Here is a 16,789-nt window from a genome sequence, read left to right on the forward strand (position 1 = left end):
AAGCCTTGTCGATAATTGTAGACATCAACTTAAATGGGAAGCAGCGTCGTGGCGTCAAAATTGCGAGGTTGAGCCCAGTGATGTGATAATTTAGGAAGTATTTTATGCAGTTCCGAACTTCAATGATTCCGAAATCTCCTTGCAGCCAAGTGTCCACGAAAGACAGCTTTAGTTCGCGAATTGTGACTACGTACGTCGTGTAAAACTGTCTCTAATTATGTTGCGGCCCAGGTGCAGCCAGTCGTCGGCCACAGGAACAATTATATATTATAGATAGAACACAGACTACCAGCACACTATATTATACTGAAGCAAGGTGTATTATAACACTATTCTTTAAGTGCATGCGATACGGCAGCAGGAGGCTGTGCGTTCGAAACTCGATGCCACCGATTACTCACCGGTATAAACAAATACAGGAATCCTCCAGCCTCACTCTAGGCTTTCTTTAACGATGATAAAATACGACAGAGCCTGTCCTACTCAACGTAACGTCGGAACTCTATAAAGGTCAACGGAAACATGACCGCTAGGAAAATAATTCGCCACAATATATAACGTACGCAGAGTTGAGTAGGGTGGTCGATTGAGCATTTCGTGATCTGCAGTGCCGGACAGAAAGGTACGCAAGAAAGGCTCAGAAATATTGCGTGCGTGTAGAGTTCAAAATCAGCACGAATGCAAGAACCAGATGCCGAGTAAAAAGCGAGACAAATACTGCTATCATCAGGCTTACTGGGTTGAAAAAGGGCTTATGTGAGTTTTGTTGCGTGAGGTGAAACGGGTTGTCTTTGGATCATATAGTAAGAATGATTAACAAATATCGTTGAACGAAAAGAATAATAATGTTGAATGCAAACGTACAAGCTTAAGTACATGAAACCACTATAGCGTAATGGTTTCTTGATGCCCTATTGAAGTTCTAGAAAAGTATTTTTACGTTTCCTGATAAAGTAAACGACATGACAACCTCTGCAATGATCAGCATTTTTTTCTTTAGCATCTGCACGCTGCCGTGACACCCAGCTGCATGGTAGGTTCTATGGTTTGTTGCGAATAAAAAAAAAATATTAGCAAAGCAATTTAGCCAGTCCCACAGTGTTATAGTGCTGCCTCAAATTAGGTGCAGAAAGATTCAAAACCAGTGGTGGCAGACATCTATGGAAGAAAAAACGCAAATATGGCGCAAGAATAAAGCTTTCTGAAATGGTCGTTAGCGGCTCTACCTAAAATTTCAGAAGTAAAGACGCACAGAGGGCCAGATAGAAAGTTGTCAATGGTGCTCCATTGCCTGGTTCTTCAGCGCTTTCGATGATTGTGGCTGTTAACGTACCGCACATAACGTTGCTCTCGGATCCAGTAATATGCATACGTTCTGCGGATTGCTTACTTATGACAAGCAGCGTCTTTGTTTCGTTAGGTTCAAGATACATACTATCACGGGGTTAAAAGAAATAAAAATGCCGCAGTCATTTACATTTCTCCGTTTCTGTCCCAATTCACAACGCAGGCCAGTATCTGCCACCTGTGGACCAGCTGAACCTGGCATTGACGTGGAATAGGGCGGACATTGCCCGTTCGGAAATCTTCGTCTACGGCCAGGAGTGGCCGGTAAGAGAAGGGAGCTATTTGAATGTCGCGTCTGCATGATATCCCAGATTCACCAAAGAACACTGAACAGAAACTGCGCAGCACAAAGGCAGTATACAGGCGATGTGGGGACAAGGCCAACGTACTCCTGCTAGCTTCCCTGTGCTGTGAGAAATGGAAGCACGAAACGCAGGACGAGGTGCGTACAATCGCTAAGGAAGGGATGAGCGGGAGACAGTGAAAGGTGTTTATTCTGTAAACACTCGGAGCGGCACTGTTAGATTACGTCTGCGACTTACCCAAACAGGGAAACACGACTAAAGAACATGAAAGTAGGACACGAAAGCTGGTGTGGCTACACAGTTCTTATAAGTACAAACCACTTGAATGTAGTGTTTATTTTCCCGCCGTGGAGGTTGTGTTAATGATTTGACTGCCATAGCCTGTTTTCAATGCTGTTGGGCAGCTGGGGCCCAGTTCAACTGCGATGAGGCAGTTTTTCTGCAGGCCACCTTCTTTACTGTAAGCTTTAGTGAAGGTAAAGTTCTTAGATTTTATTGATTGATTGATTGATTGCTTGATTGATTGCTTGATTGAAATTAGCCATAAATGCCTGCTCTTAACTAGAAAGACCAGCTGTGGCCCTGTGTGCTTATTTGGTCGGGTAAAGGCAGCGCTTCTAAACGTGAGGCAAGCGCAAATAATCTCAGTGTGTTTACCTGTCGCGTTGCGAGCGGGTGCTACTGTAGTAAACACAATTATCTTTCGTTAATTACCAGTCTAACTCTAGCAATTCTCACTTCTTGTGCTGTCGCTGCGAATCGTAGTGCGTTTCTGGGATACTAGAACATGAATTATTGGCGTCATCAGATGAAGTTAATGTGTGGTGCCTCATGTCGCGGAAGAAAGAAAGTCTATGGGCCCTTTATCACCGAAGAAAGTGTGACCGCAATTGTGTCTTTTTCATCCAAATTTAGCTGAGGAAGTCACAGTAGGATGTTATTTAGAGGCATTTTTATTGAACGAAATGATTTGATACTTTAATTGAGCAATAGGGACCTATTATCGCAGGAAGAAGGGGTCTGATTCATATGAGTGCATGCTCCTTGAGCTAAAGAATCGCGTTATCTCAAACCCTTATATTTCCTTCTGTTTGCTTGTATGTTGAAAGCTAAGGAAAAACGGTCACAAAACTTATCTGCTGTACGCGCCTTCGACGAGTGGCTATCATCACGGCGACCACCTCCTTTATAACGTTGACAGTTATTACAAGAGACGGGTGTCCGATTTCCGGTCATTACAAAAACTCTCAAAAGCGAAGTCTTGTGAATAGAGGCCCAGATTGGCTTACTGCCTCAACAAGCTGGGTTTGGTTCAAGGAGTATATCACCAATGCAGTAACCATCATCAGAAACTACGTACTCCGGCGCGTATAAAATGTTTTTGGTTGCAGTCTTAGCGTTAAAATGGCAGAACAAACCTACTCATATAAACCTACTCATGTGGTTGTGAACTAGAAATGTGAACTTCTAATTTTACCTAGTGTTTTGTTACCCTATGACACTTAACTAGAGACAGAGGTGATATCAGGGACGTAGTCTTATCTACTTATTCATTGTTCTGAATCCTATAATCAGCTTTTTAGAGTGTGAGCATATCTTGCCTCGGTTTCCATTCCTACTGGTACACATACTTTCTTAAAAATTAGAGGAAACGAAAAAAACGTTTGTAACAAAAAGCAACAGTAGGCAGATGCGTTTGATGATTTCAAGGGAGGGACCACTTTATCTGCGTTGACAGACTCAGAGCTTCGTTACGTTCATTGCACTGACGTAGCCGGGCGCGCTGGAGCAAGCGATGATGGACGCGCTCGCCATGGATCGAGTAGACTTCGTGCAGATCCTGCTGGAGAACGGGGTCAGCATGCACAAGTTCCTGACCATACCACGCCTCGAGGAACTCTACAGCACAGTAAGCAAAAACTTCAAATGCTGAACACGCTTGCGAGGTCCCAATTTAGCCTGTGCTGTAATTTCCCTACACGTCATGCACGTTTATACGGAACATGCTTAACAAACAACTTGAATGGCATGAACAGTTTAAAATGAAAAATTATACATAGATGCGATATTTTTTTTTACTACAATTAACTTACTTTTATTGCGCAAATGTCCATCGGATATAAGAGAGCAAAATTATAACCAATGTTGACGGTGCTATAAAGAACGCCTGACATTTCTGAGCGCCCAACTTTTCTGAACGCCTAACTTTTCTGATTCGTGTAAGACCTGGCGGGGGCGAAGTCTCTCAGCTGGAATTTGCAGGGTTTAAGGAAACGATGTTTTATAACATACCTCGAGCTTAATTCGGTGCACCAACTTAATTGCCTGTCTGTAACGGGTGATATCGGCTCTCTCTTATATTTTATTCAAAATCCACCATGACCTATCTGTCGCAGTTTAGGAGAGTACATGGCTTTTTTAGTTAACAAGAGACCAATAGACCCTTTATTCTAATAACAACATTTCGTCGTGAGATCCACTGCCCTTTAAAGCGGTGTACCCACGCCCACTCTGTTCGAGCGTATGTCGCAGCTTGCGTAAAGAACCGCCTTCTTGCCTACCGCCTCTATTCTTTCCGTGTTTGTCGATACACCTTCACTGATTCAATCTCTTTGCTCCCTTCCCATTTTTTTCTCAATGGCAGAAACATGGACCCAGCAATACCTTTCGCTTTCTTGTGAAAGAGGTGCGCAAGGTAAGAAAACCTTCGGCAGCGATACGATGGTAACTTGCACCGCCTCACGCAGGTTTTGTGCAGTGTTGTGGAGACTGCTGGTCACCGGACTGCACCACTCTTTATTATAATGTGGCACATATCCTGGCCCAAAATAGGTGCCTCATCTTGGATTTGACAAGGCAGGCTGTTTGATAGATAGATAGATAGATAGATAGATAGATAGATAGATAGATAGATAGATAGATAGATAGATAGATAGATAGATAGATAGATAGATAGATAGATAGATAGATAGATAGATAGATATAGATAGATATAGATAGATATAGATAGATATAGATAGATATAGATAGATAGATAGATAGATAGATAGATAGATAGACAGATAGATAGATAGATAGATAGATAGATAGATAGATAGATAGATAGATAGATAGATAGATAGATAGATAGATAGATAGATAGATAGATTGAAATTAGCCATAAATGCCTGTGCTTAACTAGAAAGACCAGCTGTGGCCCTGTGTGCTTATTTGGTCGGGTAAAGGCAGCGCTTCTAAACAACACACACACTCACTACGTGGTCTTGGGAGGCGAGACTCTCCGAACTGGACCTGGGAAGCCAACTGGCGACCCTCGACCAGGCCCGGCAAGCCGCGATCGCCAGCGGAGCCCTGTCAGAGGGAACCACCCAAAAATAAACCGCGCAACAGTTTCTGCAATAATAAAGTTCCTCCTCCTCCTCCTAAACGAGCCAACATGAGTCAAGCTCATACATCATGCAACGTACAGGTGGCCGCAAAAGCTTAAGGGAAACAGGATTTGCAAAGGAAAGAAGGAAAGAAAGAAAAAAGAAATTTGTATTCTCGGGAAGCTTGGGCACATGGCCTCCAATCGGAAGTTTCCGTGCGTAGTAGTTTTGCGAACTAGACAGTAATCCATTCAATTAGAAGCACCGTGCCTGAACGGAGCAGGAATTCCCATTCGCGGTAATATCTGTGTCCCGTAAACTTCTGTGAGCAAACGTAAATCTCACTTTCGCTCCGATTTATTCTAGCTCCCTTCTACACCAAGCCCTGAGCCATATCTCACGTAGAACCTACAGTTCTTTATATTGAACTTCGTTTTCGTAACTTTTGCACGCTTATTCTACACGCATCTTAATATTGACAGTAGCGCGTGTGAGCTCACACAGCCGGTGCGCGCTGCTGTCATCTTGAACGAGGCTCCTCCGTAGCTCACAGGAGCGGACGTAAGGTTGCACACCTTCAGCCTCGCCAGCCCTGCACGGCTTTAAGGTGACACCTGCCCAACAACGCAGTTAAACGAAAGAAAAGAACGGCAGGTCGACGGTGACACCTGGTATAGGCAACAGCGACAAAAAAAGAAACTTTTGACATTTTGACATGCGAGGAAAAAAACTCTGGCCTCTCGATCGTGCGCATCAAGACGTTGTCGTGCAGCGTGAAATTGGAAAGCCCGTCTCTTCCTATCATCGTTTCCCCTGCACACGCATAAGCGTTTTTCTTTATTCAGTAACCGGTTTTCGCTATCTGCTCTGTTATTTACGCATACAGCGCGTAAAATTTGTGCGCAAATGCGTCATTTCGCTTTTTTCTTTCATTTTTATATATATTCGTTCGTCGGGTAGCAAGTAAAAGGGTAAGCTGCCTTGACCGTGCCGAATAACAGATGGCAATAAGATTTTTTTTTTATTAGGGAGCAAATTTTACGGGCGGACACTTCAATAAAAGACAGTTGGCCTTGAGAAATAAATCGAGCAATAGGGAGTTTGTTGCAAGCATCACGTTTTTGCTCTATTAAGTTCTAGTGGAACTGAAGTAAAGCATAATTTACATAATACATTTGTCTTTCTTTATTTTTTATCTTGTCAGCCTTAATGCTATGCAATGGACGCTGACCGCATTGCTTTGTGTTTCTTGGTAGATATTTTTTTTGGTATTGCGGACGCTTGGGGCTGGTCACTATTTTTATCAGGATATTTGTGCGTACGAGTTCCGAGCGCCCCGTTCATCTGCTATAGAGGCATAAAGCTAGCTACAAATGCTTTAATTCGGTGCTCGGTAAGCATTTCATAATGCTATAATTATTAATTTTCCTTTTATAGCTGTCACTGTTCGCAGTGTCTTGCAAGTTCGAGCTTTTTGATTCGAATCAAACTTACGACTGAACTGAGCTTCGAAGACAAAACAAAGCAAAATACAACAAACGTTTAAAGTGTAGAAGAGGGACTGGTGCTGGGAGGTGTTACGAAAACAAGCAGGTCTGCTTCGTCAGCAAAATTTTGAAACGGAAGGACGGTAAAGTTAGCAACGTAACCATATATTTATCAGTATGTAATATATTTATCAAATTCTCCATGCCCGTTATCTCAATTCTGCACTGCCTTTATGCAACACTCATTTCTCTTCTGTTATTATGCGATGAAGTTTGGTTGAATTTTGGCTGAATGATATACATAACAAAATCATATTGGTGCCTTTTTTCGCGGTCCTCTTTATCAAATCATCGCTTAATTTATTTTTAAACTGTGGGATTTTCGCAGGAAATCTTAGTTAAAGAAAATTAGAAGACGACATGCCGACGATTTAAGTCTGCCCGTCAGTTTTCGCTTGCATTAATTGTGACCAACCTTTTACTTCATGTCGGCCTCTTTAGCTGCCGTTTGCATATCCAGCTTTCCTGGACACGTACCAACTAGCGCCCCAAGCGGCCCCGGCACGAAGCTAGCGCGTTTTCAATGGAACGAGCGGGTTTTTCGCGAATAACAAAAGCTGCAGGTCGATTATCAAAAAACGCAGGTGACAGACGTGTTCTGGAAGACAATCCACACGAGCCAAATGCAGTGATCACTCTATGGCACGTAAGAATTTTGTTCCCACAGCGGTTAAAGATTTAGCAATGGAAGCCTATGGAAACGACGAAAATTTGTACTCCATTTTCGAGGCAAGAACCGTGGCTGTGATTACACTAGGGCTTCTATCGTAATACGCAGTGCAGCGTATGTAGTCCGGAGACTCAGCTTTCGATTGATGCCTAGCTCGACTCTCCACACATGGCGTAACACTGTTCCCGAAAGCGTTTTTTGTAACACTGTCGTGAAAATTCATGTGCTATCTATAAAAAGATGTTCGTACCACTGCGCGAGCCCTCGGAAGCCGTGGCCGAGCGGTAGAATTGCGCGCACCTTTAGTCACGCTTCGCGGTGGCCGCGGTTCGATTCTCGCTTCGGGCTTTATTTTTAGCCGCATAGGACCTAGTTTTGTAGTCTCTCACTAGATGGCAGAAACACAAAACCCAGCATTTGCTTTCGGTTCTGGTTTTTCAGCGGCGCAGTTTTTTTTTTATAGCCGCATAGGACTTAGTTTTATAGTCTCCCACCAGATGGAAAAAACACAAAACTCATGATTTGCTTTCGGTTCTGGTTTTCGAGTCGTTCTCTTGATATACTGTATTATGTTTTCTATTTTTCCTTCCTAAAACACAGCAATGTCGTGTTCATTTGTTAAGTCATCGCATTTATGAAGGTTTTATTCATTGGACATCATAACTAGAAGCTTGCGCAAAGCTTTGTGCTATGCAAAAAAAAAAAATCGTGCTTTGTAGCGTGGAACCTGGGAGAACAAAATGGCCATTCTTATTGCGTCCTTCTGGAAGGTGCGTTTTCTTCGACTTTCCCCTGTCCTTAATGGCACATACTCCAAGCGAATGAGGTCCACCTGGGCCACATGCCACCCGGTGGCCAGTGCCATTCCTATGCAACATTCGTGCGGAATAAAGTGTCTGCTAAGCTGAGTCGCTGCCCGAACGTTAATTATTTCTAAAGATTCATCCAATTAAGAAATGCACCAAATAGGAGAAGATGTGCAATGTGTAATTAATAGCTACTGGTAATGTGTTCCCTACAGCCAAGTGGTATGAATCCGTAGGTGTGGCCGTAAAAAAATAATTTGAATAAATGTCCCGTGCTGTGTCTGCCCCGGTCGCTCTACAGAGAAGCTAGCTTGGCTAGCCGTCAGTATTTAGGATCAATATATGGCGTCGCTCGTTCGGTGCAGTTGCTTTTAATGCGAAGCATTCTTTGGTGAGTGCCCCAGTGATCTGGTAGCAAAATCGTGCGAAATCGTGTCTGTAACGCCAAAAAACTTGACGCATTTCCCATATGAATACATAGGTCTTTATAAAAAGGGGTGGGGTGGCCAACTTGAAATTGGAAGTGGCGTCAGCATGAATTTGGCCGTGATGCAGGGATTGGTCAAGTTGAATGTGGTAGTGATATGGGATTGGCCCAACATAAATTTGGGGTGAAATGGTAGTGAGCCAAGCTGAATTTGAGGCTGATATGGGGGTGGCTCAACCTAAATTTGAGGTGATATAGGGGTGGGTAAGCCTAAGTTTGGGGGAATATGGGGGGTGGGCCATCCTGGATTTGGGGAGAATACGGGGGTGGGAGAACCTAAATTTGGGAGGGATATGGGGGGTGGGCCACCCTAACCATGGGGCTGACATGGGGCTGGGCGAAGCTGAATCGGGGGTGATACGGGGGTGGGCTAACCTAAATGTGGGAGTGATTTGCGGTGGGCCATCCTAAATTTGAGGTGATAGAGGTGTGGGCTAGGCTAAGTTTGGGGCTGATATGGGGGTGGGCGAACCTGGATTTGGGGATGATATGGGGGTGGGCCAACCTAAATTTGGGGCTGACAAGGGGACAGGCTAACCTAACCATGGGGGTGATGCGCGGCTGGGCCACGCTGAATTGGAGGGTGATATATGGGTGGACTAACCTTAGTTGGTGGGCGATTTGCGGTGGGCCATCCTAAATTTGAGGTGATCGAGGGGTGGGCCAGCGTTAGTTTGGGGCGGATATGGGGGTGGGCCAACCTCGAGTTGCAGGTGGTATTGGAGTGGGCCAACCTAAATTTGGTGGTGTTGTGGAGGCGGGCCAATCTGTATTTGGGGGTGATATGGGATTGGTCCTACCTAAATGTGGGAGCAATCTCGGGGTCGGCCAATCTGAATTTGGGGGCGATATGGGGGTGGGCCAACCTAAATTTTGGGGTGCGTCGGCTCGAAATTTGGAGGACGATTTATGGAAATTCGTCTGTGGACCAGCTTGAAAATTAGGGGTGGCCCAATTGAAATTCGGGGTTGAGCCAACTTGAAGTTTAAGGCTGGGCAAAAAGAAAATCGGGCGTAGCCGACTTTAAACTTGAGGGTGGACCAATTTAAATTTGAGGGTGTGCCAACTTGAAATTTGGGGATGGGCCTACTTAATGTTTGGAATGGGCCAATTGAAAGTTGGGGCCTGTTTACGAATAGTTAGACAACACCAGTGGTGTTTCTGCATATTTTTCATCATCGCAAAGTACGTATATCAATAATTGTTACCTATATCTCTCAAGGTGAGCTACCACTCGAGCCTTCCCAGCCCACTCAGCTAATGATGTCACGGGAGTGCTCTCATCGTAACGACTGCGACGTTCAATGTGGAGATCCACAAAAACAAATCGCAGACCGAGCTAACCATTTTCACGCCAATGACACCGCTAACACTACTCGCTCGTGCTAGACGCAACACAAGCTTACAACGATCATAATTCAACTTTCAATCGCACCTAGTCGACAGATTCTCAGTGCAGAATTTCGTCAATCATCTGAATAGAAACCATGCTGGATGTTTTACTGTTATGTTGGGCCGTTTTTTCGAAAGCCTTCTCCCACAAAGACAATACATTTTTGAGATTGACGAGGCAAGCTAGTACATAACTCATGCGAAGCAAAAGTATAAAGGGTTATAGTGATTTCTCAAAAAATATGTTAGGTAAATAAGATTTCAGATAGTATTATTTCGACCGGGCATGACAACGGTTTCTTCCCGCCTGTCACAGCGCTTTCACCGAAGACCTAATCATTTTGCTCAAACGCGTTGCCCCAATACTACATGTGCTGAATGTACAAACGTGCGGTGCGTGGTCACAGCTTCAAAGCCAGTCTATTTTGTGTACTGTTGTTGTTATTGTAGTAATGTGGAGTTTTCCTCTTCATAAGAGCACAAAAAGAAAAAAAAATATTACAGATAGTAGCTGAGCGCAAAGTACATCGGAGATCTGAAACCAGCAATTATTTTTAATTTGCGGGTTGGTCTTCTCTGCTGGTAGATCGCTGTCCGATCACTTCAACAAATTTTGTTTGTGTGCAACAGCAGCAAAATCAAAGATACTACCATTTCATTGCTAGGACCTTTATGCCATTCACACGCACAATAAGGACACCAGATAATTGACACTATCGGTTCATAAACTGATATTGTTTTGCTAATTTCAGTGTAGCGTGGTGTCTGCGAACGGAGTATTTTCTTAGTATCAGTCCAGTGTTAGCAGTGAGAAGCAGTTCGGTCTATCATCTCCGTGAGGCCATACTAGCCATTGTAGCGCTTTACTCTAGGCCAAGTGCTAAAAGCTTGGTGTGCTTCGTCCTTTCCGCAGGTCATCCATCCATTCTGTTATGGTGGCCATCAACGTTGCGTCCGTCAGGCCTCCTCCTCATTTTAGCTTCACCATCGCGAGAGTGGGCAGAGAAAGGAAGCTTTCTTCACAATCAGCCCCAGCGGTATTCCACCACTCGTAACTGCTGCAATTTGCATTAAGTGGCTGGGCATGCTAACTACATCCTTAGTTTCACAATGGCTAGCGCGCGCAGAAAAAGTAGAGCTGTGGTCGCTATCACTACCACGAACTCATGTCAATGCAGATGTAAGTACGTGGAGGGGCTGGGCATGCTAACTTCTGCGCTACGACCTGCCGCCGCCACCTCAGATTTTCTATGCATACCTGCTTCTGGTTTCTATCGCACACGCATGCAGGACAAACGCGGATAAGTAATTGGATTAGATTGGGAAAACGTTTATTGAGCCTGCAGTAAAGCGCGAAGGCGTGCTTCGAACGTGGCCTACGTCGTCATCGTGGCGGTGTTCGGAATGGCCGTACAGGGTGGCAACGTGCCAGCTTTCAGCCCGCAGCACGTGTTCCAATCCCACCAGACGGGGCGCACTTCAGAGAACTGCGGATGACCGGCAGCCACGTGGCGCGCGGTCAACTAAGGAATGTGGTACTCGGCTGCGCCACCCGAGACAAAGCAGAGTTCTACGAAGCCCTCTGACGTCGGCTCCGGACCCTTTTCCCCTGTGCGTGTGTGCGGCACGTGTTTGTGAGCCCTCCGCCAGAAGGGCTGGTCCACGGGGACATCGAACGGTGACGTCGAACGATGGCGTCGAACTATGACGTCGAGCGGAGAGCTTATAAGCAGCGTTTACCGGCTGCTAGAGCGTGCTCGTCGTCGGGAGGTGAGTGCTCGTTGTCATGCTAGAAATGTACTAGTGAGCTGTGTGCTCGTAAGCTGTTTGCTGTATGATAGTCTTGCGGGCTCCATATGGGAGTCGCGCTAAACTGCCAATGTATCTTGCTTAAAATGGTAAATAAATCCTGCTCGCCTAGTCCTGTCGCCACAAGGTCCTCCCTACAGCTACGACTGCCAACTCTTACATCGGGTGCTCTGCGAGGATCCCCGCTCGCCGTTGCCGGCTTGCCAGGCTCCTGCCTAGCCATCGCCTCGATGACCTGCTGGACGGCCTGTAGTTGTTTTTCTTGGTCTTCGCTCCACGTTGCTTCGTACGTACGTAGTCGGGGACGGGGCATTTTGGTCCCTGCTGTTCGTGATAACCGATGCCTAGACTGCACAGGATCTTTCTGCCGGCCTTTGTTGATGACAATCTTTCAAACTGAGCGGCTCTTTGCGCTTCGACGATCTCGTCGAACGTGTTGTGTATGCCCAGCTGGAGGAGACGTTTCGTGTTGGTAGTTTCAGGTAGACCGAGGGGTGTCTTGTAAGCCCTCCGGATTAGGATGTCTAGCTTGTTCTTTTCGCTTTTCACCCACTTGTGGAAGGCTGCCACGTACACTGGCAGACTACGAAGGAGTGTATAAGCCTGATGAAGTTTTCCTCCTTCATGACTCCCTTCTTGGTGGTAACGCGTGAGCAGTTTGCTGGCATTGGACGCCTTACCCATGATGCGGGTGATGGTGTCTCCGTTCCTGCCGAACGCTTCGATCGTCATGCCCAGGACTCGGATCTTGCTGACCGTCGGTATTGTGTTACCATCCCTGGTGCGGATCTTGATCTTTTCGTGTTTCCTTTGCTTCTTGATTCTGTGCGTTTTGATCGGTTGGTAAAGCAGGAGCTCCAACTTACTTGGGGAGCAACGCAGTCCCGTACCTTCCAAGCTTTCTTCGACCGTGTCGACTGCCGTCTGTGGCGTGGATTTTGTGCGGGCATCACTGCCCCCGTCCACCCACAGCGTAATGTCGTCCGCGTATATCGTGTGCTTCAGTCCTTCAAGCTGGCATAGTCTTTTGGCAACTTGAATCATAACAAGATTAAATAGCATGGGTTAGATGACGGAGCCTTGGCAAGTGCCCTGGCTCCCTAATGTCTTCTCGTCCGTCTTCAGGTCGCCGGGTCTGAGCTCCGCCATCTGCCGGTGAGGAAGCCTTTGAAATATTCGTACGACCTCTCGCCTAGGTTTAGATGCGATACCTGCGCCAGGATGGCAGAGTGCGTAACCTTGTCGAAGGCGCTTTCTAGGTGGAGCCCGAGGACGGCTTTGGTGTCCCTGGTTTCGCCGTCGATGACCTAATGTTTGTTAAGTAAAAAGTCTCAGTGCCCTCCCACTCTGTGAAGAAAGATGACCAGCAAAGCTGTGTATGTGGGCCCCTTAATGGCGAACTGCACCTCCGCCGCTGGTCGGCCTGGCATCGCGTTACATTCGGGATCAGCCCACGTATGGGGAGAGCTGAACGCTTGCTGCACCTCTGCTGCGAGTGAGGCCGGTATTACGCTATCTTCGGGATTTTGCTCTATACGCGGACGCGATAGTGGGGAAAGTAGCCCTGAAGAGGAACCTTTAGCTCTGGTGGTCCTATATAAATACATGTAAAAGGAGAATTCGTTTTTCTCCACAACCACTGCATGAAATTTTACAAGGTTTGTTGCACTTAGAAGAAATACTTAAAATCTAGTGACTGTTGGTTTAGAATATTTTATTTAGGTCATCATTTGTTTATTTAAAATTGGCAAAAATCAAAAATTTTCAGAAAACGAAACCAGCTTTACAACTCTGTCTTTCGGCAATCAAAACTGATATCACAATTCTGTACATTGCATCTAACAGCACATCTAAAGCGGACAAAATTGATATATTACGCATGAATCTAAAAAAAATTAGTAATGTGGAAATACACCTTTTCCACAACCCTTGTTCACAACGTAACGACTTCACGTAAGATATAAATCGGCATATTGGATTTGTCCGCTTTGAATTGTCTAAAGGATTCTGTTTACATAACCGCAATATCACTTCTTGATGCGGAGTTATTAATTTGTAAACTTCATGCTTCTGTATTTTTCGCACTTCCAAATTTTTGAAAATCTTTTACCAGAATTCAAGCCCTAAATAGAAATTCCGCTTCCAATAGTCACTACAATTTACCTTTCTCTCCCGAATCCAGCAAAATTTATTAAAATCGGCCCAGGGGTAATCTCAGAAAATCGTTTCGGCGTTTTACATTTATGTGAATAGGCCACGTCGGAGTTGGGCCCGAGTTAAAGCATACTCTTAACGACTTCGTTGTAAAAAAAAAAAAAAAAGCCGTCAATATCGCCGCCTCAGATTTTGTCATGATGGCACCGCCACCATCGGCACGGCTCCGTGAGCAGCTACCAAGCTGTTCACTTTCGTTATCTTCCTTCCCTCGGCGGCAGTGCACTGTCTTGATGCCGACGACACGCTAAATCTGCACCATCATTCCGTCATGCATCTCTTCTGCGAACAAGCAATCTTTCGGCGGCACACGTTCACTGCCGTATTGACATTAAAACTTTAAAATGCTTGCCTTCGAGAAAGCAGCGTGAATAAAAATGGAACGCGACTATGTGACCATGGGGAACATGTTCACGGGGTCATACTATTGATGACAGCATCACAAAAGGCTAGATGTGGTCAGGTTGACTTTACAGGTTTGGAAGGAATGACTGACGGGCTAGTTGCTTCATTATCACATAAACAACAGCGCCTAATGTTAGCGCAGTTTGTGTGTGGTTCCCCCTGTGTGTGTACCGTCGTGAAGTGCTGTTCTTTCTTTGACTTTACAGATGTTCTTTTTCTGCATCAGTTACGTCTTCCAAGAGTGTTTACTTGGAAAATTTTTGTTCGCATTGCTCTTACAGAAGCATGTTTAGTCGAAATTTGTTCGCTTGGCCGCTTAATCTCGAGGACGGGCTCCAAACTGCTCATTTTCTTTAACCACGTAAAAACCATTACTGAAAATTTAATTAACGTAGCTTTGTTAATTACGCAAACAACTTCTCAACTTACTCCGCATCTAGAGGTTACCAATCTGAACACTTGAATGATAAAATGATGTTAACATTGTTTGCATCGTTCGAATAGTTTTGTTTCGTGCAGTTAAAAGCAGCCGGCATATTGATGGTGCTGTATATAGGCTTCTTATAAAGTAAGTGTGAAAGTTTGGACAGCTTATCTTGGCACAAATCAACTTCATGAGCTTAAGCACATGACCCAACCTTGCACGTCTGTCTTTACAACCGATTCTCATACATTATACAAGAAGCACCTCAGCGCTACGGCACATCCCACAAGGTGTGCGAGAACACTGTGCGCGCTCCCGATTAGGTTTCTGAGCGTTGGTGGCATCAGACTCGGTTTCCTGGCATCATAAGGAATAAGAACAGCTTCCTGGAGGAAAGCATTGGGTACATTTTCAGCACTTTGTAACATATGGATCAGCATGGATATGTACGTTAGAACGAAAAGTACTGAAATATTAAGGTGAGGGTTTCGCTGCATGTATTTTGGCTGTCTAATGTTAAGATCTAAAGAAAAAATGCTTTGATTTTGTGACAATTAATGCTGACATGAAATATGAGCTCCGAAACAGTACCCGTAGTGGAACTGGCCCCTGGAATACAGGGCTACATTAAACCACGATATGCTGGTTTGATAAATACCAGTAATTGTAAAGTGGTTCACTCTTGAATTTCCTGTATGTCAATCGGCGCCGCTGTGCAGTGTTGGGGGCCCTTTTTATACCACCAGCACTATGTTTCAGCTAATATTGAAAGCAACTCTATTCTTTCTTCTAATGGTGGGGGGGGGGGGCTTTTTTTAGCGTCTAACCACAGTTCCAAAGTTATCAGTTAGCTCAAGATGCGCCTGCATGTGTTTCTAATATCCAGTATGTTGGCACGAATTCAATAGCGAAAGAGCGCTATCTTATCAGATTGCGCGCGTGAAGCGAATACTGGCGTACATTCTCCATCACATTTGCCGACCCGAGATTACGCTGCGATGTACGAGCATTCCAATCTGACGAACCGACGCCTTGATCCGTAGATCGGAATCAGAGGAAGCACTTCGCGCAGCCATCGGTATCTTTGAGTGTTATTTTCTTTTCCAGCGCAAGCTCATCTTATAATGAGTAACATTCGTGACTGACTCTTTTGGAAGTGTTTTGTTCTTGACATTTCTACAACGTGAGAGTATAGAGGTGCTCCATCTTTATTGAGAGAATACTGGGAAATGAACTAGGCCTTTTCTTGCGTCTGCGTTTACACATTTACCGCACCAATTTATTTTCCATAACTTACGTTTTAATTTAGGGGGCTGTAAAGCACAGCAACCTTTTACTAACAGGATGTTTTAATAACACAGAAAATTTAAATGCTTATTAGTCGGCTTTCACTTCATGGTAAGGAATTTCAATAAATATCTACTTACGATAATTAAAAGCCTATCCGTTTGACAACGTTTCATCTGAGTTCCCCTTTGCAAGGTGATACAGACTTGCAGATTGTTCGTATTGGGCACCCTCGACATATGTCCAACCCCCAAACAAAGGGTTATTCTGAATGTTTCATTTCAGGAAGGCGTGTTACCCTCCTGTCTTTCATTCCCGTTCGCAAACACGCATAAGACGAAAGTGCTGCGTGAAGAGCGTCGTTAGTCCAAGCCAACTAGCTACCGTAACTCACCTCGCCTATATCGCTGTCATAGGCTTAGATAAGAAATATTATTATTTTAAACTGACGCATCACGAATCCAAAAAGAGCTGCGCGCGACCAGCCCAGCTAGGTTTCTTTCATTTCCTACATCGTCGTAGCGGCTAATAGTAGCTCACGAAGCAGAGCACTGAGTGTGGATATGGCAGAATGTCTGTATGGCAGAATATAATGTCTCGTCACCCACCGAGAATTGCCCGCCGTGCTACTGGCCATTCCTAGAAAATTGTATATGTGACGCCTAGTCATTTGGAACACGGCAACTTTGTTTTGCGATGGGAGAATCCAGGTGAGAGAAAGTGTGGTT

At 45.0% G+C, this 16,789-nt stretch overlaps 1 protein-coding gene across 1 annotated transcript in view; it reads left to right on the forward strand.

Annotated features, from left to right (window-relative positions):
* Positions 1-16,789, forward strand: part of Trpm (transient receptor potential cation channel, subfamily M) — a 271,033-nt gene that overhangs the window by 227,853 nt on the left and 26,391 nt on the right. The window contains exons 10-12 of the mRNA XM_072286136.1: positions 1,511-1,611; positions 3,427-3,561; positions 4,297-4,347. Of these exons, the coding sequence (XP_072142237.1) occupies positions 1,511-1,611; positions 3,427-3,561; positions 4,297-4,347 (287 nt within the window). The remainder of the gene's footprint in view (positions 1-1,510; positions 1,612-3,426; positions 3,562-4,296; positions 4,348-16,789) is intronic.

The sequence above is a fragment of the Dermacentor andersoni genome, chromosome 2, assembly GCF_023375885.2.
Source record: "Dermacentor andersoni chromosome 2, qqDerAnde1_hic_scaffold, whole genome shotgun sequence".
NCBI lineage: Eukaryota > Metazoa > Arthropoda > Arachnida > Ixodida > Ixodidae > Dermacentor > Dermacentor andersoni.